The sequence below is a fragment of the Centruroides vittatus genome, unplaced genomic scaffold (genome assembly GCF_030686945.1).
Source record: "Centruroides vittatus isolate TY-2023 unplaced genomic scaffold, ASM3068694v2 contig_357, whole genome shotgun sequence".
Classification (NCBI taxonomy): Eukaryota; Metazoa; Arthropoda; class Arachnida; order Scorpiones; family Buthidae; genus Centruroides; species Centruroides vittatus.
The window spans coordinates 4,187,367-4,211,282 of NW_027122180.1; the positions used below are offsets into that span (position 1 = coordinate 4,187,367).

The 23,916-nt window shown below is 32.4% G+C and overlaps 1 protein-coding gene across 2 annotated transcripts in view; it reads left to right on the forward strand.

Annotated features, from left to right (window-relative positions):
• The window catches only part of Coprox (oxygen-dependent coproporphyrinogen-III oxidase), a 59,777-nt gene extending 43,427 nt beyond the window's left edge, over nucleotides 1-16,350 (forward strand). For both annotated transcript variants that reach the window (XM_067269830.1, XM_067269831.1), the window contains 3 exons: nucleotides 3,915-3,994; nucleotides 10,304-10,410; nucleotides 16,225-16,350. In XM_067269830.1, the coding sequence (XP_067125931.1) occupies nucleotides 3,915-3,994; nucleotides 10,304-10,410; nucleotides 16,225-16,345 (308 nt within the window). In that variant the 3' untranslated portion in view covers nucleotides 16,346-16,350. The remainder of the gene's footprint in view (nucleotides 1-3,914; nucleotides 3,995-10,303; nucleotides 10,411-16,224) is intronic.
• The last annotated feature ends 7,566 nt before the right edge of the window (nucleotides 16,351-23,916 follow it).

Consider the following 23,916-nt stretch of genomic DNA (forward strand, 5'->3'; position numbering starts at 1 on the left):
TATGCGGCAAATGTCATGCTTAGCTGATACTGGTGCCAAGTGCTATGCCAAGACTAAAGTCAAAGCTATCCAAACATGTGTAACATTAAGCTTCTGTGTTATTGGTGTATGTGGTATAACAATTTTGAATAGGTACAGTACAACAGGTACAATAAATACCCTACTCATCTTCCACAGTTGCTTTATTTCTTGGGTGAGTGGAGTGTACGTGTTGATTTTTTCAGTGTGAGCATTTTTCGTGTTATGAGTGTTTGGAATGGAGATGTCTATTATATAAGTGATCTTACTGCATTTGTCAATGAAAGTGATGTCAGGTCTATCTTGATGAATGTTTTTATCTGGATTGCAGCTCTGTTATGGTATATTGTGTGTTGTTTTCTAATACTATCTGTGTAGCATATTTGTAGTATTGGCAGAACTGAAGAGAACTCAAAGAATCTTCTTGAAACATTTCTCACTTGATGTATATTTGATTTGTTTTAGTGTGAGTGTTATGGATGTGAAGTTGTAATGTTGTTCTCCAGTGAGCATGGTAAACTAAAGAAAACTACTTGGAAGACGTGTAATTGGTTTGTACTGTGCAAGTCTTTGGTGGTGTTGCTTTTGGATTTCATGTAAGTGATGTTCTGCATGAGAAAAGTTAGAATGTTTTATGAATTGTTGTTGATATGCATTAATTTTTTTAGCTGGTCCCTGGTGCAGAGATGTGAATTTTTTGTACCAGTAATTGTGAATGTTATCTATACCAGGTGTTGTCTAGTTGTGTGCCTTCTACATTGTGCAATGGATATGCCTTGTGCATTTATTTCAATACAATGTAAGTTTGGAGTGTCCTAGTGTCTTTTCTCTCCTCTCTGATCCAGTTTGCATCAGTGTTGTGAAAACTGGCAGTGGACCAAAGAGAAGACCAATAATTTGTGAGTTCTTGTGTTGTGAATCAGTAGTGGATTTTGTATTAATTTGTCTGTAGAAGAGTTTTTCATTGTTTGTGAATAATTTATTTTCTTGTTTGCATTTTCCATACACAGCAAATTTTGTATTATTTGAGTGGTTGATCAACTTTTATATTATTTTGTTTCTAAGATCTAAAACTTTTGTTAATTCAAGATTTAAAAGAAACATAGGAAAAATCATTAAATAATATTTGGATCAATATGGTGTATAAGAAAAGTATTAATATATTCATAATATGATAAAAAGAAAAAACTTTGTCTGAAAGTAGAGATACCAACTGGATGGCACTTATTTATACTGTTTAAAAATCACTATTAGTTAACTGGTTTGTTTTTTTAATCAGTTATAGCAAGAAATTTAAAATTTTGGGAAGGATTCATTTTCAAATTAGAGTTAAAATTGTTTACAGTTGAAATTTGTCAGCCAATCAATGCATAATTTCAATTTCTGAACAGTAAATCAGTGGGAATCCAAGGAAATTAGTTAGATAATCTGGAATCAAACTTAAAATTTAGAATTTTAATGTTAACAAATTAACACTATATCTGGAACTTGTTACCTGTGTATTTCTTGAAAAGATAGCCTATCACTTTTCACCCCAGTGTTAAGGGGATGTTGAACTTCTTATTGTTAACAAATTTCAAGTTTGTTAGCATTGGACCAATAAATTAACTTTGTAAAGAACATTACTATCGCTTATGGTGTTCCAGCCTAAATCTGCAATTGGACAATTTTTTTGATGGGTCAGCCCTGGATCCAAACTACCCTATATCAATTTTCAGCTTGAACTCATATCCACTGCAGTGTAAAAATTGAAAAATTTTCTGCAGTTTTTTCCTGATATCTTGGAAAAGCCTTTGTTGACTTTGATCAAATAAAAACTATGTGATATAAACACATAAAGACTATATCCATTATTTTTTACAGATTTTTACATATATGTTAACTATCTGAAACAACAAAAACAAGAATTGTTTGAATTTTTGCTCTCTCTCTAGTGGAGCCTGTTACAACCTGAAAAATATACTGTCTGAGACTACAATGTCTGATCAATATGCCTGCAAAATTTTAATAATTTATCTTGATGTTAAGATATATAGAAAAATTAACAAATAATTATATATTCAGTTTTCCAAAGGACAATTGGATGGCACCCTTCCTTATACACTGACATATTGAAATCAGGATTAGCCTACAGATTTCTGGAGACCATCCCGATACTGTAGGCCCTTATAACTTATCAAAAAAGGTTCAAATTTCCTCTGAATTGACATTTGATTGAAATGACATAGCCGTTTTGAACAGTATGGAGTTTCGATGAGCATGCCATTGTATCCTATAGGAAATTAAATATATATTTTTTTGTTAATTTTTCTCAGTATCTTACCATCAAGATAAATTACTGGAATTTTACAGACATATAGATCAGACATTGTACTCTCTGTCAGAGAGTACAGTAATACCCCGAACTTACGCAATAGGTGGGACTGAGCGATAACCATGTAAGTTGAAGCCACGTAAGTCGGGGTATAATTTCGCATATAAATACATACAAATTATTTTTAATTGGGGCTGGAGACTAAAGAAAACAATAATTTAGAAAAAAATGTTTAATAAAATCTTAGATAATACATATGTATAACAAATTATATTATTAAAATCGTAAACCAAAGTTATTTTGATGTAGAAGGCTTCATAAAATCTAACAAATTCGTCTGATGGCTCAAGATTGTTTTTTTCTCCTGCAGAATTTCCTCTTAGAATGTAAATAATTTTTTTATTTCTTGTTTTGTAGAAGAAATGCGCTCTTCGTTGGAGTCTATATTTTCTAAAATTTGTAACCCCTTTTCATTTTTGTATTGAAGTCTTTAATAATGTTAACTTTACATTCCAAAGATAAAGTTTTTCTTTTCTTGTTTGATGCAGAAGAATCAGTTCTATTTCATTTGGATGACATAGTAGAGTCTCTCAAGTCTCCGTAGATATAACAAACACAGAAATAAATAACAGAAAATAAATTGTAGCTATGCGTCGATTCTGCGTGACATGTCTGAACATGTAAGCTGAACAATAGTGTGGGGGAGTGAGTAATCAAGAGTTGCGTGATGCTCAAACAAAAGACGAATCGCTGAGATTTGAAAATCATGTAACTCCGGGTTCACGTAAGTTGGGGTATTACTGTATATTTTTCAGGCTTAACAGGTTTCAATAGAGAGAGTAAAAATTCAAACAATTCTTGCTTTTATTGTTTCACATATTAAACATGTATGTAAAAATCTATAAAAATAATGGATTATATATAGTCCTTATGTATTTATATCACAGTTTTTATTTGATTCAAATCAATAAAGGTTAAACTCCAGAAAGTTTTTCAATTTTTTACAGTGTAGTATTTGCATGTTCAAAGCTGAAATTTGGTGTGAGGTAGTTGACCCATTAAAAATTTTCTGCCTGATTGCGGATTTAAGTGGAAGCACTTAAATAATGTCATAATGATGTCTTTTCAATAATTTTCGATATTAGTAATATTGAGCATTGATAATGTTATTATGCAGTATTCATTTTTTAATTCCAATATTAGAAAATGCATTGCTAGTCAATTATGATACTTGAAATAATGCATTTTGCATGCTGAATTTGAGAATATTCATAAATTTCCCAATTTATGAATAACAACCTAAAATGTTATGCAGTTTCATGCACTATAAAGTTTCACATACTGCATGATGGGTACAGATATCCAACTTTCTGACTGTTGCATATAAGCAATAAGAATATGCATTACATATGTAAAATTTGAAACTTGCATTAGGATTTATATAATTTATATTACTAATAATTTTTTCTAAATAAATCTAATATAAAATGGACCATATTAACTGAATTTTTATTTATTTTTAATGATAATATACATCAAATTAACATATCTGAAATAATTATGTAAAAATGGTATTTTGTAGATGAATGTCGAGGTATTGGTGGAATATTTTTTGATGATCTCAATGATCCAGATAAAGAGAGAGTGTTTCAGTTTGTAACAGTGAGTATCTTCATTTCTAAATACAAATGTGGTTAATGTTACGCTAGGTATATAAAATGGCGGCTCGTCTCTGACTTCAGCGTACAGTGGCGAGGAAACAGTGGAGACACACGTTTTCTAAACTTAACCTATTCTAATAATTTAGTTGCTAATAATTATGTTAATTTATTAGAATAGGTTAGGTTTAGAAAACGTGTGTCCCCACTGTTTCCTCACTTCTGTGTGCTGGAGTCAGAGACGAGCCACCATTTTGTATACCTAGGGTAACATTAACCAAAAATGTTTTATTAAATATTGTAAAGTTTGATATTTTCACAATGTAAACTCTGACCAAACTCTACTGTAGGGTGTATGAGAGGGGCAGATCTAACCTCTTGGCAAACGAAAAATAAATATTGGTTGGAAAAAATGCCGTAGACACATGAATAATTAACAACAATGTATGAGGGTAATCCCAAAAGTAAGGTCTTCTATTTTTTTTTAAATACAAAGAAACATTTATTTTTAATAATGTTCATATCTTATAACTGTCTCTTCAAATTACTGGTGTAATTAAATACAAACAAAACCTGTGTTAAAGTTATGTTACTGGTTTATTAACCAGTAACAGAACTTTAACACAGGTTTTGTTTGTATTTAATGTTCATATCATTTTAAATCTTGAACATTTATCTATTTTTCTACATAATTGCCATTTTGGTTGATGCATTTTTGTAGGCGCTGTGGTAGTTTTTGTATGCCCGTGTCATACCAGCTCACCGCCATGTCATGTTAAACTGATTGAAATTCATCGCCAATTGATGGAAGTGTTTGATGAATTGTGCATAGATGTCAAAAAATCCTCAAGTGGTGTAGGGAGTTTGCAGCTGATCATATTGAAATTCACAATGAAGAAAGAAGCGGGAGACTGTCAATTTCCAATGAGACAGTTGCAAAGGTTGAGCAAAACTATCCATGAAGATCGGCGGATCACTCTGGATGATCTCTGCAGTTTGGTTTTTCGGGTTTCCTGAAGCAGCATTCATAGGATTTTAATGGAAAAGTTGCAATCTTGGAAGGTATGCACAAGATGGGTCACATGGTGACATGGAGCAAGTTGGTATGACATGGGCATACAAAAACTGTCACAGTGCCTACAAAAATGCATCAACCGAAATTCCGATTATGTAGAAAAATAAATAAATGTTCAAGCTTTAAAATTATATGAACATTATCGAAAGTAATGTTCATATAATTTGTTTCAAATGTTTCTTTGTATTTTTTAAAATATAGGAGACCTTACTTTTGGGATTACCCTCGTAAAAAAAGTCAGTGGATTATTTCATAGAACAAATGGTATAATAATAATAAATACAAACACACAATTTATCAGAGATGCAAGGGCTAGTAATAAATTCAACAAATGTATTAGCGATCAGAAACAATTTAATGATTAAGATAATTTACAGGAAAAACATACAAAAAGAGATTAACAACAATAATTTTATACACAAGCTTTAAACTAAATGAAGCATGCAATGTCATAATATTGTAAATGCCATTATTCTCTAAATACATTTTATTGAAGAATTGAATTCTGTATGCAATGTTTTCTGCCACAAAAAATATTGTGGTGATATTGGCACTATATTTTGAAGTTGAATTTATGTGAAGCCATAATGTTTAAAGCATCAGAGTGCAAGTCACATGAGTTTTGGTGCTTAAAACGTTATGGCTTATATTTACATCATTTTGATATTCCAGAGATTTTGTAACCCAGTGAGTTTTTTACCATTTTATTGCAAAATTGAAATGAATTTATTCACTAGAAAAAGTGTTTTTTACCTCCTGAAAGTTTTTTTTTTGGCATTTACAACATTATGGCATTGCATGCTTCAAATAATTCACTAGTATATTATCAAGAGGTCCATAAAAACATTTTATTTGGTTACTTATATTTTTAGGAATCATTAGGTTTCATCTTCAAACCAATCAAATGTAACATTAAGAACAGTGTTTTAGAATTATTTCAAAATCAAAATTTCAAATTTTACAAAAATGAAATCAAGGTATCAGTTTTTGTAATATGTGAACATTGCATTTAAAAATTAAAATAAAATACAAAAGTAAAAGAAATAACAATAGTAGAAAAAAATTAATATTTTTTTTAAAAGCATAAATTGCCAAATATATCATATAATTTACTGGTGAATTATTTAGTTTAAAGTATTAAATGGAATTATTTGACAGGAATATCACAAACTCTTTATAGTTTAGAGTTTCTGTACATAACACACCTGTATTTTAGAAGCCTTGTTTAATTCCAATAAGCCCTTTTTGGAGTTAAACAAGGTTGGAGTTAAACATTGGAATATATCCACTTATTTATTACGTGGTTACATTCAAATTGTATTGTATTTGAATATTAACCACTTAATGAATAAGTTATATAAGGAAATAGCCCAGCAAAAAAATGCAGAACTTACATACTTACACAACCCTACTATCTACAGCTTACTATGAACAGTAAGGCCACCACTGATCATCTATGTCTACCAGGAGTATATAGTATCCCAGTAATAGATCTAAGATTCCAATGTAACCTAAAGTACATTGGTTCCACCATCCACTCCATAAAAGAAGAGGATTGAAGATCATATCTACAATATTAATAACAAAAAATACACCACTGCCCTGTCTTGTTAGGCATCTGAATAAGACATACATGCTGATCTCCTGAACACCTCATTGATTGGATGGGTATGACAATGTGATAACATCAGAGCCCATGAGGCATTGGAAATTTTTAAGGCAGAAGTAAAGGAGAATTGTGTAAACTTTTGGGAGGAAAAACATATTTTATATACTTGACAGGCATTTTTTCTATACCATCCACATAACAAAATTTCTTACAAATGTAAGACTTGACCAGTTATAGGTTCTTAGAGTGCAGTATTTTAAGACTTGATTTGTGCACATGCTCCATTTATGTCATGTAATCAAAGTTTTTTAAAAAAAATTTTCAATATTCTACAAAAACAATGTGCATTGGATAATTTTTGAATTTGAAATTTTGTTAGACAATTTGCAAAAAGAATATGCAGTTGGAACTCATATTTAAGTTTGTTTTGGATTTTTACTTTTATAAGAAATTTGGACTTGAAGAAGATTCAAAGAGAGAGAAGGATCAAAAATATTAGTTCATTTTCTACAAAAAGGACTTACTGAAGTTAAACAAGGGTTCTAAAATACAGGTGTGTCATTTCACAGGACTTGGGTTCATACATTAAGAAGTTTTCTATTGAATCTATCAGTTAATTGTCCATTGCTTACTAATGCTAAAAAATCTTTCCTCAATTTTGCCACTTTGCAATCATCTATTTATACATACTGGTATAACAATGTCACAATTGCCACCTACCAAAGCTTTGTTCCCCACACAAGATAAACAAAGTTTCTGTAATGTATTAAGTTATTATATTAATCAAAGAAAAGCCAGGTATAATCTATTTGTTATCTGCAATGTCTGAAATAGTAACAAAATTGAGTTTGCTGTTCATAATAGTGATTTCAGACAATGTTTGGAAATACTTTTAATTTTTGTAGTTTGTTGAAATGTTAGGAAAACCTGTCTGCTAAATTCATGCCAGCAAAATATCATTGCATTTGTATCACATTTTAATCAATTTAACTTAGTTAACTTAGTTAAATAAATTTATCTGAAATTAATTAGTAAAAATTAAGGTTAAGAAAACACCTTAAACTATATTATTTGAAATTTAATGTGCAAAAATGTGTACAAAAACTAAACTGATTATAACACAAGAAAAATGAACTGTATTCTGTGTATGGAAACTTTAAGAAAAGAAAGTCATTAGTAAAACTTGTTACAGTAAAACTTGAAATAATATTTTGAATTGCACATTAACTTTGCTCATTTGCATCTGCATAAATTTACTCAGAATAACACACACAACAATGCTATGAGCTTTTTAATATTGAAAGTGCTTTCACCTACTTTGTTTAAAGCTTCATCAATTATTCTATAAGATACTCAAACACAATTAGTGAAACATATATCAAATAATGTTCTAAAAATTTGAAGTATAATTCAGTTTAACAAGCCCTGCCATAAACTTTTTTTAACTTTGATTATTAGAATTTATGTATTTATGGAACTGGAAACAGGAGTACTTTTTAAAACTGATTGTATTTCAACAATTTTTTATTTAACCAAACTGCTTGAACAGAGATCATTTATGATTTTTTTAATCTTATTGCATAAAATTTCAGTTTTGTTTATATCCTATATTCCTTACATTTATTCCTCATATTTGTTTCTCATATCTTTCAGTCTATTTCTTTTGTATTTAAGTCTATAATCTTTAGGTTGTAGGGGTTCATATCAGGGGAATATGAAAGATGTTTGAGTACTTCCCACTCGCGCTGTCCTAACAACTTCCTTACAGGAGCAGCATTGTGACAGTGAGCATTATCATGCAAGAAAATGAGAGCATGTTTTTGAAATGCTCCCATTTGCTTTGCACCATGTGAAGATGATGATCCAGGTATCTATTACTATAAGTACCTGATCATCATTTGCAGCATTCATAGTTTAGCTCAGAGGAACTGTATGATAGAGTATCATACCCTTCACATCATATGCCATTAGCAACATCACTTCACATTTCTGGGTTCTTGGCACAGATTTTTAGGGTAGAAGATGATGGATGATACCATTCATTGGACTGGCTTTTCAGTTCTGGCTTGTATGCATCCACATTTCATCCAACACAATGATCACCTTTCAAAAACATCACCTTAGGGTGAGCCAATTTGACACTATTAAGTAATTGTTTCATACTCTCCAATCTATACACCCTACACAAACATCTCTAGGTGTAGAACAACTAAGTGTATTTTTCCTCCAAATTCAAAAAAATGATCAGTCTCTCACTTGTTCATTTGGAGCATGGCAACAGTATTGCCACTTGCCACCATATTTTTTCCAACTCTCGTACTTTTTAAAACTTAAGTTGCATTCAATATGATGATATTTTTTAAAACTAAAAATATTTTAAGATAATATCTATTCAATATAATATATTGGACATATTAGAAGAAGCTTTGAAGACTTTTCAACAGGTTATATCTGAAACCTTTAACCTAAGTTTTTGTTGGTGAGAGTATCATGACACTCTCCTAGGGACATTCCAAGTGATGTCTAGACCTTTGTTTATATAAGTAGATTCTTGTAAGTTGTACTTTGTACCTTATCTCCTTTCGTTTTTGGTATGTGTATTCTATACAGTGTAGATTAAACTCTGTGTTCTAACCAAGCAGTTCCCTTTTTACTTCACTCTGCTGCCACACACTGCATTTATTACAACAGTTTTTGAATTTCATTTTATTGAAAATATGGTGTCAGCAAGCAAAATTTTAAAATTAAAATATGAAACTAGAGATGAAAAAATAAGAATATATGTAAGAAATACAAGAGAATAGTAATAATAACTATAAAGATCATATATATGATTCATAAAATCTTTCTAAAGAATGTTTAAATATGACAATGACTTACTAAATGTACTAAAATATAAGAAATTTTCAATAGAAATAGACAAATAGATTTCAATTTTGTATCACTAAACAAAACACAGATGTATCAAACATAAAGAAATTATTTCTACACCTTGGATATGGCTCGTTTCTTAATAAATGTTTCAGACAAAAATTCTGCATATTTAAAATTTTAATAGAAGTATAATTGCTTTTTATTTTAAAGGTAAGGCATATATAAATATTTTCTAATAATTTTAAGAAATTTAATATTGATCAATTTTAAGACATTTAAATTTAAGTGTTATATTGTTATAACTTTGGAATCAACTTTGAAACTTCAATAATTTCAAATTATTTGAATTTAAATAGTTTGTAAATAATTTCATACATTTATGTTTCATTCTTTATATTGAAATGTGCTATTTATTTTATGACAACAGATATAAGTTTGATTTGTAATAACTTTATAATATATTGTTACTCAAAATCATAATAAATCAGCCTACAGAATTTAACTCTAAAGTTTTAATTTTAATTACTATTGCAAATTTTTTATTGTTTTCATATCAGTTGGATTCTTTGCTGAATATTTAATTAATTTGAAGTGTGTATATTTGCAAAAAAACAAAAAAAAAAGAAACACACAAATTTTCATATTAAATCATATATTAAAAAATTCAAAAGCAAAATAAGCATTTATATAAATGAAAACATATCAACTTAATGTTAATAAAAGTAAATATTTATATTTTTTGTATTTTCACTTAGTCTTGCGCAGATGCTGTAGTTCCTTCTTATTTGCCAATTGTGGAAAAAAATAAAAATAAAGGATATGGATATGCTGAACGCCAATGGCAATTATTGAGAAGAGGAAGGCAAGTTTATTCATTTTTAAAATATTTTGACAGTAATAAATAAATTTTAAACTGAATGAATTTAATAATAATTTAAAAAAAATGGAATCTTACAGTAATTATAATGTTATATATTTATATAATAAAATAACTCATTCATCTGCTAAGTTATGGATACCAACTTTCTTTTTATTTACTGAAATGTTTTCAATTATGAAGAAGTCATTTTCAGTTGTCAGTAATGATGCTTTAACAGAATCCCAATTGGATACCTCTCTTAGACAAAATAAATATAACTAGTAAATTAAAAAAAATTACTTAAATACATATCCTAATATATATAATGGCTTAAATACTATACTTTAATTTTTATGGGGTTTTATTTTTACTTCATTAATATATGTTTTTGTTATTCTTATTGTATTTATAGTTTATACAGATGCAAAGCCAAAATAATTATAATTTATAAGTAAAATTTAAAAATTGTCTAAAGTGTATTCCAAAACTTTTTGTATTTTGAGTCAAAGTCTAAATTGTTATAATTTAAAAAAAAAGTCTATTTAAAAAATAATAATTTAAAAAATGTTCCATTTCTTGTTCCAAAAGTTATTTGCATTCTATTCTCTTTTATTATACAATGACTGCTGAAGATGGCTTGTATGTAATTGAAAAGTTTCAATGAATAAAAAGTGGTAGATGAATGAGTCATTTTATTGTGTAAATATGGTGCCAAGATATTTGGTTATATATTTGAATTTACATTTTTAATTATACATTTATACACTTACTGGCCAATGAATTAGAAACAGCAGGTTAATATATTGGACCACCATTAGCTTGAATTAGATCATTTACTCGATTTGACATAGATTCTACAAGGTGCTGAAGTGCTTCTAAGTCAATGCACACAAGGCATTCACTAGACTTTCCTTTAGTTCATGTAGATTTTACGAAAGAGAACTTTGCTGGCAGATCTGTTGTTCTAACATGTCCCATATGTTTTTGATGGAGTTAAGATCTGAGCTCTGGTGGCCAGGGTGGGTGGAAAAAGTCATCTTCATGCTTGCTGAACCATTGCTGAACAATTCTTGTGCAATGGTGGACAGTAGTGTAGTTATCAAAGTCATCACATGCAGGAAAAAATGCAACATTGCAGGATGAACTTGATCAGTAACAATGTTCAGGTACTCATTGGAAGTCACCCGACCTTCCAGGAATATCAGCAGACCAGTTTCATCCCAATAGAACATGCCCCATACCATAACAACCCCACCAGAACCTTGATGAATTAATGAGGCAAACAGGATCCATATTACTTTTTCCAGTCCTCAGATGTCCAATCATGGCACTCTTGGCACCACTGTAGACAGTTCCCTGCACATAATTTGGGTAGATATGGGTCAGGAGTGAGATTCATTAAATTCTTACATCAATTGCTGCATAGAGGAAGTCCTTTTTTTCCACACTAGCCTTTTCAGGTGGCATCAGTCTCATTCCTGATTAACTGTTTTGGAGCCACAGTTAATTCTTTTAGACATCAACTGTGGGGCTATTTTTTCACTGATTGAACACTTGGGATATCTCACCTTTGGAAAAACCAGTTAGCTCTACAGTTCTTGATATCGTGGTTCCAGCGAGACAGGCACCCACAATCAGCCTTTTCTGAAACTTTGTCAAGCCTTTCACTTATCCCTTTGTCATAAACTCAATGACTATACTGACCAATAGCATTCTTAAATGGAAGCTTATGAATACGTGACAACTCACATGACTCAAGTGTTTTGCATAAAGCTGCAAAATTACATTTACTTAATATGCAGGGCCAGTGAATGTAAGTTTAACTACTGAAAATTTTTCAGTCATGTTTTTCAGAATATTATGTTTTGCATTTGAATGGGTTTAAAAATATTCATAAGCAGTAATAGACTTATTACAAAAAATCTTTAAAAAGATTCTTCTAAGACAATACATACAAATGTGTCTTTATTCCACTCCAGTCCTTTCAAACGCACATTTGAGGAATTAACAATTTCATGGCAGAGTCGACCTTTCTTTATAAGCTGCTTGTTCGCTTCTAAATGTAAAACAGTTAAAATATCCTCTGGCAGTAGCACTTCATATAAAAGTAAAAATATACATATGGTAAAATTTTTGTAATAATTAATTCTTCTTGGCCATACATTTTTAGTAGCAGACTTATTTTATATTTTTTGTGGACTTATTTCATGTAAATTTAACTTGAAGTAATGGTTAACTGTGTTAGATGAAAAAACTTGTGGTTTTAGCATGCACCAATGGACTTGCCTCACTTTCAAAAGTAATGATTTGTTGAAAATGTTGATTTTCTTTGAATGGAATGTAATTATAATAACAAAATATTGAATATTTTATTTATTTATTTATTTATTTTATTTCAACATTTCATACTTCTTTTGAAAAGCTACAATAAAACAAAAAATTAATTTAATTTTATAAGAAAAAGTAGATTAACACAAGAAAAAATATTCAGTAATAAGTTTCATACATATTTCTTAATTTAGATGGTTCAGATTTTTAAAGTATTCTTGGAATGGGTGGTACATAGGGTAATAAATCCATCATATCTTTATATTTTTCATTAGTAATAAGTCTAGTTTTCTCATCTAAAGATGATAATACTATTTTTCTAAAACTACTTGGCCTACCCCATTTTTTGTGATAAATCAAAAGTTTTAAACTGTGAATATCTTTCCATCGATGTTTTATAAAACAATTTATACAGTGCATTTCTTGAAAATATTCAACCAATTGACAGTATTTTTTGTTCTTTTCAAAATTGCCTCCTCCAGAGGTTTGATTGAATAGAAGTCTTCACTTTTCATTTCATGTGCTAATAATGCATTATGTTTATGACAGTTTTGTATTAATTTGTAATAATCCTGCATAATATAAAGCAAAGTGGACTTGCTTCACTTCCAAAATACTCGCAACAAATATCGTTGATGATATAAATTACTAGTAACAAATTTATACTAATATTAAAAGATATTTATTGTGAATTGATTAAAAACATAAATTTTATGTTAATTTGTAATAAGAATTAGCTTTAACTATTTTTTTTTCACAAAATGGACTTGCCCCACTTTCAAAATCAACAGTTCAAGTATTGAAAATGTAGCAGCATACAAGAAAACTTTAAGTTGGACACCCCCATATTCTGAATATTTCTAACAAGGAAAGACAATGAAATGACTACCTGACTTTTAAATATTTCATGCTCAAAATAAAAGTTTACATAAAATTAAACTTATATATAATAGTCAAAAATCATCAATTGTAAACATTTTGAAGAAAAAAAGGAACCAATTTTAAATTATTTAATTTATATGCTCTAGTGCAGAAGTGCCCACCAGCGGCCAAGCTGTTCTGTCACTAAACACTGGGATTTCGGTCACGGGTTTGTGCTGCACTCAGACAGGCTGGCCACGTGGAGTTTTTCGGGTTTTTTCCATATTTGTAACACCTGAATAGGGGCCAGTTTCCCTTACAAGACCTCCCAGAAGGCATTTCCCCTCACGTAACATCGTGCACCAGAGAAGACAATGGGGAACCACTCTGGTTGTAACTTCCCCCAGGATACACCTTGGCACTTTAACTAACCACTTATTAACCTGCGCCAGGTGCTTGCCGACATCAGGATTTCTGATATGGCACACAGAGAGAGAGAGTGCATAAGTATTCATAAGAATTGGTTGTGTAGTGGTTACATTTTATCCTATAGGTCTGTCTTTGGGCTGTTCTGGATTCAAGTCTTAGAATTTTTTTTAATGAATATTTAAAAAATTTTTATTTATATAGGAAAGGTAAGTTAATTTTTCCCACTACTGAATTATTTATTTTTGCACTTAATTGCTAATGTACTTATTAAATAAGTAAATACATTTAATAAATATACAATATAAATACAATGTTTTCACAAAGATAAAACCTTTTCTTTCATTTCTCTTCTGTCGTTTCACACCATCAGCAGTCCATGAAAATTCACAAAGGGAAACGAAAGCAAAGATTTTATCTTTGTGAAAACATTGTATTTTCATTGTATATTTATTAAATGTAAATACTGTTGGCCATGTGTTTTTACTATTTTTACTTAAAAGTAAATACATATTTTCTGTTTGCAACTGGATTTATTAACAGTTCTCTATTTGCAAAGAAACTAAAAGGCCAAAGGCTACACACACTGGCAATAAGCAACTTGGAGTTGTTGAAATGAAGTATTTGTGATTAATATAGTAGAAATGGAAAACTGCAAGGAATAGGTCTATATCTGTTTTCCATGTACGAGTTAGTGTAAATGAATATGTAAGGAATATACAAGGGTATACAAGCCATTATTTGCCAAAGAAATGATCAAACTAAATATATTCTTTGTTCAGCTTAGTCTTAATTTGGTATGTAAAAAACCTACTTCTATAAATTCAAGCATTATTACTTTTTTGGAACTATATAATGGATCTGTATATTATTCATAAATTCAATAAGTAGATGGGATGCACTAATGTCCATTTTAAAAAGTCATATGGATATGCTGATGGGTATCAAGAGCAAATACAATTAAGAAATTACTTTAACAGATAACATAATATACGGCATTAAATAATAAATTATTTCAATATGCTAGAACTAACAGTATCTTGAAGCAAATCAATTTTAAATTTTTATGTTATCTGTACAGAATTTAATACTGCAAGAAATAGAAAAAGTAAATAAAATGTTTCAATCAAAAACTATACTAAAACTGCAAGTTTAATATAGGTTTAATAGATTTAATAGATAGAGGGATTCTTTCTCTTCTCTCTCTCTCTCTCTCTCTCTCTCTCTCTCTATGTATGTATATTTGGTAAATGTGAAAACTTAACTTTAAAGATGTATGTATCAACAGAATTTGAAGAGAAACCAAAAAGAAAGATTAAAATGCCATGGCATAATAATGCCATGCATGGCTTACTGTAATTACAAGCATTCTTAGCTTTACATCAAAAAGTGTTGTTGTTCTCTTTTGGTTTAACATTTCAGGATTTAAATTCCCACTTTTAGAAAATTTTTGATAATAAGTTATAGAAAAGTAATATGCATAATAATAAGTTATAGAAATAAGTTATAGAAAAGTAATATGCAGCTAATTATTTTATTTATTTATTCAAATTCTTAATTTTTTAAAATTGAGTATTTCAAAGAGTCTGAAAAATAGAAAACTACTAGATTAAGTATATGAGGTCTGTTCAAAATTTATCCAGATTGGATTGATTTTAACAACAGTTACAATAATTAGATTTTTTTACAGTATTTTGGAATGTTTTGACCATATCATTGTAAAAATCAATTGATCAATTTTATTCAACATTGCAAATGCAATAAACTGGTTAGCACATGTAAGAACAAAGCATAGTTATAAATGAATAATTTATAACTATGAACTTATGGACAAAATTTATGGCACATGCATGTTAGGTTAACCCAATGTCTAGCTACATCCAGTGTTTGCTTAATTCTGGATTTATAGCACCAGTTTAGATACTTCTTAATCACAGTTTGTATTTGGAAAAATAAAAATTAAATTTTTAAAATTTTTTGTTTGCATAAAACAGACTGATAAAAAATTTCTGGTCTTTATAATTAATCTGTGATTTAAATAATTAAGTTACAAATCAAATAATTAAAAGTTAATTAAAAGATCAATTTATGCTTTATTATTATTATTATTAAGATTTCAGAATATGTAGTTCTTTAATATATTAAAACTATTCCTTTGCACAAACTTAATGTTAATAAATTTTTTATAAATTATATTGATAGATATGTAGAATTTAATCTAATTTATGACCGAGGAACAAAATTTGGATTATTCACTCCTGGTGCTCGTTATGAAAGTATATTGATGTCACTTCCTTTACTTGCTGTAAGTATGGAAATTTAAATTTGCTTATACAGTAGAGCGTCGATAAGTGGAACGTCGGTAAGTGGAATGGCCGGAAAGTGGAACGATTTTCAGTCGGACTGTGTCGTGCTGAATCGAATGTTTTTGATACTAAATTTACTTCTAAAGTATAATTTTCATGTTTTTTATATTCTTTAATATATTTATTTTGTTTGTACAAAATAAAGAAATAATTTTTAACGATACGATAGCCTCGATTATTATTATAAAAATTTTCGTTAGGCTTAAAATCGACGAAAATTCAACAGGAAGCGATACGCAACGGAGAAAAATTTGAACATCGGACAGGTTAATGTATTTTTTCGTACAAAGTCGGAAACTGGAACAAATCATTAACTGGAAGGACCCCAGTCCCCAATTGGTTCCACTTTTCGACGCTTTACTGTATTTACTTAAGTGTGTAGTGGATATTCTTCTAAATAGGTTCAGATACACTTTTGAAAACATTTATTAATAAAAATTATATTTACATTATTCATCATCAGAATAATAATTTTTTAATTTCTTCATCATCATTATTTGCATTCCAATTTTTTAAGATTATTCTCCATAAGTTTAAGGGGTACAATATCAGGAACAGAATGGCCATTTTATTATTATTGTAATAATGAATTAACCTGTTGCATTCTCTGTTATTCACTTTGGCAGACATCATCATCTCTGAAATTGTGACATTAAAAAGTATATCTAGTATCCAAAAATAAACCCATGGGCTCACTTATGTGTGCATATGTTCTGGATATTTAGAAAAATATCTAGCACATATGCATACAGGTACTGTGTGTTTGTTATTGTGTGTGCATATTGTTAGTTAAGAAATTCTAAAAGAACTCTCTTGATCAAAAATAATAGTTTTATACATAACTAAGAAATTTACTTTTATTTATATATATAAATAAAAGTAAATTTTTTATAATATACTTACATTATATATATATATATATTTTTTTAAAGTATTAATTTTATTTATTATTAATTCATTATATATATATATGTGTGTTGATTTTCATTTTCTGATGTTTGTAGACTTTTTATTAACATTCTCTACCAGAGCTATGTTAGGAAATTTGACAACACCAAAAGCAATAATGTTAATAAAATAAAAATGAATGTAATGATAATTGATAATTTTAACATTGAATATAAATATTTGTAGAAAGTTATAGATAATAATAAACATATAAGTAATACTTCCTCTGTCCCATAATAATAATAATAGCAGTTAATGAATTTAATTTGCCACATAATAATAATAGCAAAAGAAAATAAATATAGAATGCAGCATTTATTGTAAAAAAACTAGATTAAATTAAACAATGATATTAAAAATATTATCAATTTCATCTTGAGATTCAATAATAGGATAGGATGTTAAAGGAAAGGCCTGACTCAATGGTATAGCCTTGGGAAAGAAAGGGGGATAGGTAAGGTAGTAGAGAGTGGGGTGGGTGGGGATGAGGAAGGGGGGGGGAAAAAAAAAAAAAAAAAAAAAAAAAAAAAAAAAAAAAGGAAGGAAAGGAGGGCTGTAGGGCGTCTGCCGGGAACTGAGGAGGATGCAATTGAAACAGAAGGGACCGCAAGTAGAAAGTAAACAAAAGGGGGTAAGACGCGACGGTAACCAATTAGGGGGAGCGAGCTACAGGAGTAACCATAGCAGCAGGGAACCGGAGAGAGGAGGTAGAGGTTAGTAAGGGATAGGTGTCGGAAAATGATGCACCAAGATACAGGGTATGGCAAGGAAGTTACATAGAACGGATGTTGAACATAAAACAGCAGAAATACAAAGACCAGTGGATAAAAATGTAACAGAGGATGAATGGTACAGGATACGGAGATTGTACATAATACGGGGGGAGACGGAATACAGTGGTTATACAATAAGCAAAGAATGTACAGTACATTATACAATGGTAGCCTTATGATAAAGGATAAATAAAATATAATGGTTAAACATGATGAGAAAGAGCTCGATGATGCCAAAGTTAAACAGGATACAACACACTAGGCTGAATAGGAGCATGGTAACACTGCAACGAGGATGTGGAAATATGAGTTGCTTTTAGAAGGTCTGTTGATAGTTCATAAGATTAAGGTTGTGAACAAAGTTTGTAAAGGCACAGAAGATTTTCCTATTGTCGATGAAGGTGTTTAGTTTACAGGGCCAGTGGTGCCCGTCTTTTTCCACCAGTTGCCTCAGATGAGAGCGGTGAGTAACGTACTTAGTGCAAGTAAAGATAAGGTGATGAGGATCATCACCTTCTACACCGCAGTCACACAGACCGTTGCCTTTCTTTAAGAAACGACAAAGGTAGGCCTTAAAGTTACCATGTGCCGTCATAATCTGAGTGAGAGCATGCGAGGTTTCTAGGTGTTTGTTAAACATCCTATTGTTAACATTAGGGATGAATTCATGAGTGATGCGACCGGTGTTGCTTTTATCCCACTCATTTTGCCACCTGTCCATGATGATATTATTAAGTTTGCTACAGAGATAGGACATTGGGAGTGACGAGTGGTTGCAATTCGTTGCAATATCCTTAGCTTTTTTGGCCAAGTGGTCAGCTCTATCATTCCCGACGTTTCCAGAGTGACCTCTTATCCAGTAGAAGTTTATTTTGGTGGAGTCTTCGAGTGCATATATTAACTTGAGGCTGTTTTCAATTATGGGGAGTTTGACATTTTCATTTTTAATTTGATGGAGGGCAATCCGGCTATCACTGATAATATTGATTGTCCTGTGTTGTAGCCATTGGATATTAGTATGAATATACTTTAATGAGTTGAAGATTGCTAGTGATTCTGCCTGGTTAATAGAGCAATTTTTATGCAGTTTGTATACTGCTTGCCAAAAGTTCCTTTTTGAAGAATCTTCGAGGCATACTGAGGCACCTACATCATCTGACGTTTTCGAGCCGTCGGTAAAGAAGTTGAGGCCGTTCGGGATAAAGGTTTCTTTGAGGTAAAAGTTGCTAGAGATATTATTGGCTGGGTGTTTGTTTTCCATTTTCGTGTTAAGGTCAATACCATTCTTAACAATTTCATTGACAAGAGAGTGGGTAAGATCAGGAAGCTTTAAGTCGGAGATGTGTTTATGGAGTTGATCTTGATTGATGTCTGCTGTGATCATCTTTATGAAGAGATTCTTAATATACCTGTATAAGATAGTCAGATGAATAGGGAGTAGCCCTGCAATAACCAATAGGGCATCCGTAGGAGCTGTTCTATAGGATTTGGTAATTGCAATGGCTGAGGTCCGTTGTGCTGAGAGGAGTTTACGGCGTATGTGGGTCTTGGCAACAGCATGGCCCCAGACCTCACAGCCATACGTGAGAATTGGCTCTACGGCCCCCTTGTAGATTGTCCTGCTGTTTTGATGATTTAAGCCCCAGTAATTACGGGCGATGCACCTAAGTGCATGATTAACTCTAACAGCCTTGTCGTAAGTGTAGTGGATGTGGTCCCTCCAAGTCAGTTTTGGGTCTAGGATCAGACCTAGATACTTGATATTGTTTGTCCACTGGATTTTTTGATTGTTAATTTTAATAGAAGGACGCTTCTGAAGGGGATTCCCTTTAGGGAAAACCATACAGTTACATTTATTATAATTGATAATGAGCTTGTTCTCCTCACTCCACTTGTGTACCAACTTCAGCAGATTATTAGTATAAGTCTGTAAGGTATCATGATTATGATGGCTTAGCAGGATGGCTGTGTCGTCTGCATAGCCTTGAATATATGGGTCTCCATTTAGATTTGTTCCTTTAGTGATGTTCAATAGACCATTATATAGGATATTCCAAAGGAGAGGTCCTGATTTTGAGCCCTGAGGGCATCCTCTCGAGATAAACGATCTATAGTGGATTTTACCAGTCTCAATTGCCATTACCTCCCTTTCCGAAAGGAAGCTGCGAAGAAGTTTTAGAATGTTGGCCGGACAGTTTGTTTTGATCAGAGTAGACAGGATGGCTGGCCACCATGCGTGGTCGAAAGCGCCCTTGAAGTCAATGGTGACCATCATGGTGTGCCTACCTTCGAGTTTTGCAGTCTGAATATATTGGATGATTTTTCCAATGGCCTGATGTGTATTCTTACCTTTTCTAAAGCCATATTGTGCTTCATTTAGGGCTGCCTGATTCTCGAGGTGATGGAGGATTCTTCCCGCCATCAGTGCATCCAGAACCTTCCCAATCACTGCTAGGAGAGAGATTGGGCGATAGCCGGAGGCGTCAGTCGGTGATGAGTTCTTCTCTTTTTGAATGAGTCTAACAGAGGCTTCTTTCCAAAGTTTTGGGAAGTATCCCAGAGATAAACACTTGTTGAACAGTATGAGAAAAGTGGTGGGGATGGCAGAGAACGCATGCTGGGCCATCCTCCAATCGATAAGATCTGGGCCTGGGGCCTTTCTCTTCTTTATCCTTTGAAATTCTTTGCCAATTTCGTTTGAAGTGAAAGGACAATCATTGCAAGTAGTTAATTCCTTTTGGCTTTTTTCCCTCGTGTTTTTATGTTCTGCGGAGTCGTTAATAGGATCATCAGGGGGGAAAAGAGCTGAGAAAATAGCTCTATATGTCTCTCTCAGGTTGGTGGTATGAATATTGGGATTAGAAATGGTGGCCGGAATGGTAGAGGCTTTGTTTTTTTTAATTACAGTATAATATGGAATACTCCAAGGGCCCTTTGAGTTAGAAGAAGTGCAGAAGTTCTTCCAAGAATTACTTCTAGTGCGATTTATGAGAGTTTTATAATCCCTGAAAAGAGTTAGGTACGTCTGCTTAAGAGAGAGTTTAGTAGTGGGGTCTACCTCTCGCACGTAGCGCCTCTTTGCCGCCCGGACTTTTTTCCTGTTTGTCTCCAGTTCCTTGTTCCACCAGGGAGCCGAGGGCTTTTTAGCTTTGATGTGGGTGGACCAATAGAATGCTTCCCTTAGAGCCCTTTGGAGCTGTTCAACAGCGATGTCAATTTCCTGACAAGAGTTGATGCTAATGAGGTCAGAGGGGTCCCACATACATTTGATATTTTCCTCATAATGATCCCAATTTGTGTTGTTACAGATGTTGATGTTAGCAGGGCAGTTGATGTCTGTTATCTTGGTAAGGATGTAAGCATGGTCGCTTGCAGAAACCTGATGCTGAGTCCTGCAGTCGATGTTAAATATGGTAGATTTCCTGTTGCCCAGACATAGGTCGATCCAACTTTTCCCGTTACTACTGGAGAAAGTTGGAAGCGTGCTGACGTTATAGGACTGAATGTCCAGTTCGGTCATAAGTTCACAGACTGCACGGCCCCTTGAATCTTCTACTGGGCTGTGCCAGATCGGTGATTTTGAATTAAAATCTCCACAGATGAGTATAGAGTTAGCAGGGAGTTCTTTAAAGATGTCTCTAATTTCTTGTAGGGGAGCCTCTATTTCCTCCGAAGGCGGGCAGTAGGCACTGATAATAAAAATTTGACGCTCTCCATAGTCAACACTGATCGTAGTGGTATAAATTTTGCTACACTGAGTGACTAGCTGGCAGTTAAGGTGCCTATTGGTTATCATGAAACCTGTGCGGATCGGGTAATTGTCTATTCGTCTAGTGAGGATTTTACCACTTCCAAGCATTGAGACCGTATTATCGCGAAGGTAGGGCTCCTGGAAAACTAGGATGTCTGCTTCTTTCTCAATTATTGCTTGTATTGCATTAGTGGAAGCAGCCATGCTCCGTTGGAGATTGATTTGCAGTATATTTAGAGAACTTTTTGTCTTGTTTTTATTTTTCAGATAGGTAGCTTTTATGTTATTGTCCATACTGGGGGATGGGATAAGAGGAGGCTGACTATTCATAATGGGTGTTGTGAACTTGATTAGCTCTGTGCCATTTTGTTATTGGGCAGTGTTTATCAAATGCATTATGATTAGTATTCATTGCCTTATTCTCTGGTACGGTTTTGTTATAATTGATACAGTTTATACATTTCGGTTCCTTCTGTAGGTTAGGACAGTCCTTAAATTTATGACGTCTAGTGCAATGGCTACAGCGTTGCCTATCCTCACATCTATGTGAGGTGTGCCAGTATCCCGAACAGTTAAAGCATCGGATGGTTGAGATGTAATCATCCACGGTTAGGGAGTACCATCCCACGAAGACCCTTTTTTCTTGCATAAGTATGTTCCTAATACTAGGAGTAACGCTTAGGATTACATGCCTTGAATGAGTTGTTCCTTTTGGTTGAAAGCTATGGCTCAGTTTGGTGTTTTCCATGAAGTCTTCCTGTGTGATTTGTTCCTTTATTTGATGGTTCTGATCATATATTTGCTGAATTAGCTCTTCATTTTCTGTGCTGTTTGGCACATTGAGTAGTATTATTTTCGGGAGCTTTTTATTTCGCTCTGTTACTCTAATTTGCTGTGAGAGGTGCTCATTGTTTTGTATTGCTGTTTTTAAGGATATTAGGTCCTGCTCGTCATGCAGCTGTATTGCAATATCTCCACTTGGGAGAGGCCTCACATGGTTTATTTTGACTCCAAGTTGTCTTGGGTCGATGTGAGATTGCACTATATTCATTGTTTCCTCTGGTAGAGGGACAGGCTGATTTGGGTCTTTGACTGCTGATACGATGATGTTGTGGTTAGCTTTCTTAGGGTTCTTTCTCCCCTCTAACTTTGCTGAATTTTCAGAAATTAATTTAGTCGTTTTACTCATTGATTTTAGATTTCTCTTTAGGACGTCCGAGAAGGATCCCTTATCCAGAGAAGATACTGGCTTTGAAAGTTCCTTGACCCTTTCTCTTAGCGCTAGGACCACTCCAAAAATTTGGTTAGCGGCCGCATGCAAACTGACGGCCGCTACCCTGGCATGGGTCCGTTCTTCTTTATTGACAGCTATGCTCATGTTTGTTGGAATACAGTTGAGAATGGTTTCCAGGTGTCCATTGATTGATGTTATAAGATCTTCTTCGATGAAGCTATTGTTTAAACTTTCTGCTGCACTTTCCCTTGACATGTCAGGAGAGGTAATTTACTCAGCAGGTTAGGTTGTATAGCACAAATAAAACGATACCCGGCAAGGACCGGCTTTGCAATAAGAGTTATGATCAGGGCTAAAACTTGCCACAGCAGCGGCTTAAGCAACTAGTGTGACGTCTGAGGTAGTTGAGAGGCGCTGAACGGCGACCTCACGCCGAATGGCTAGGACTTCCACGTGGCTGAGAACAATGCTCTTTGTTCGGTGCGGGATTTTGAGCGGCAATGATGTGGCTCTTAATTAATGGATTACCACGATATTTGCATGGTATATTAACTTCATATCAGAGCATACAATATCAGTCGTAGAAGAATGTAATCCAGTACGATCACGCGTAACGGCGACAAAGTCCAAAGACGCGTGCGACGATGGCCACTCAGTGCAACGTTCGATTCGAAGAGAAAAATAATAAGACAAGTGTACTCACAGAAACCAGGCTTTTTACACGTCCCAATGATATATAATTTATCGGTGTCTACCTCACCAATTATCCAAGTTTTCGATCAAAACACGGAGCACGTTAATCCAACACCACGGAACGACGAT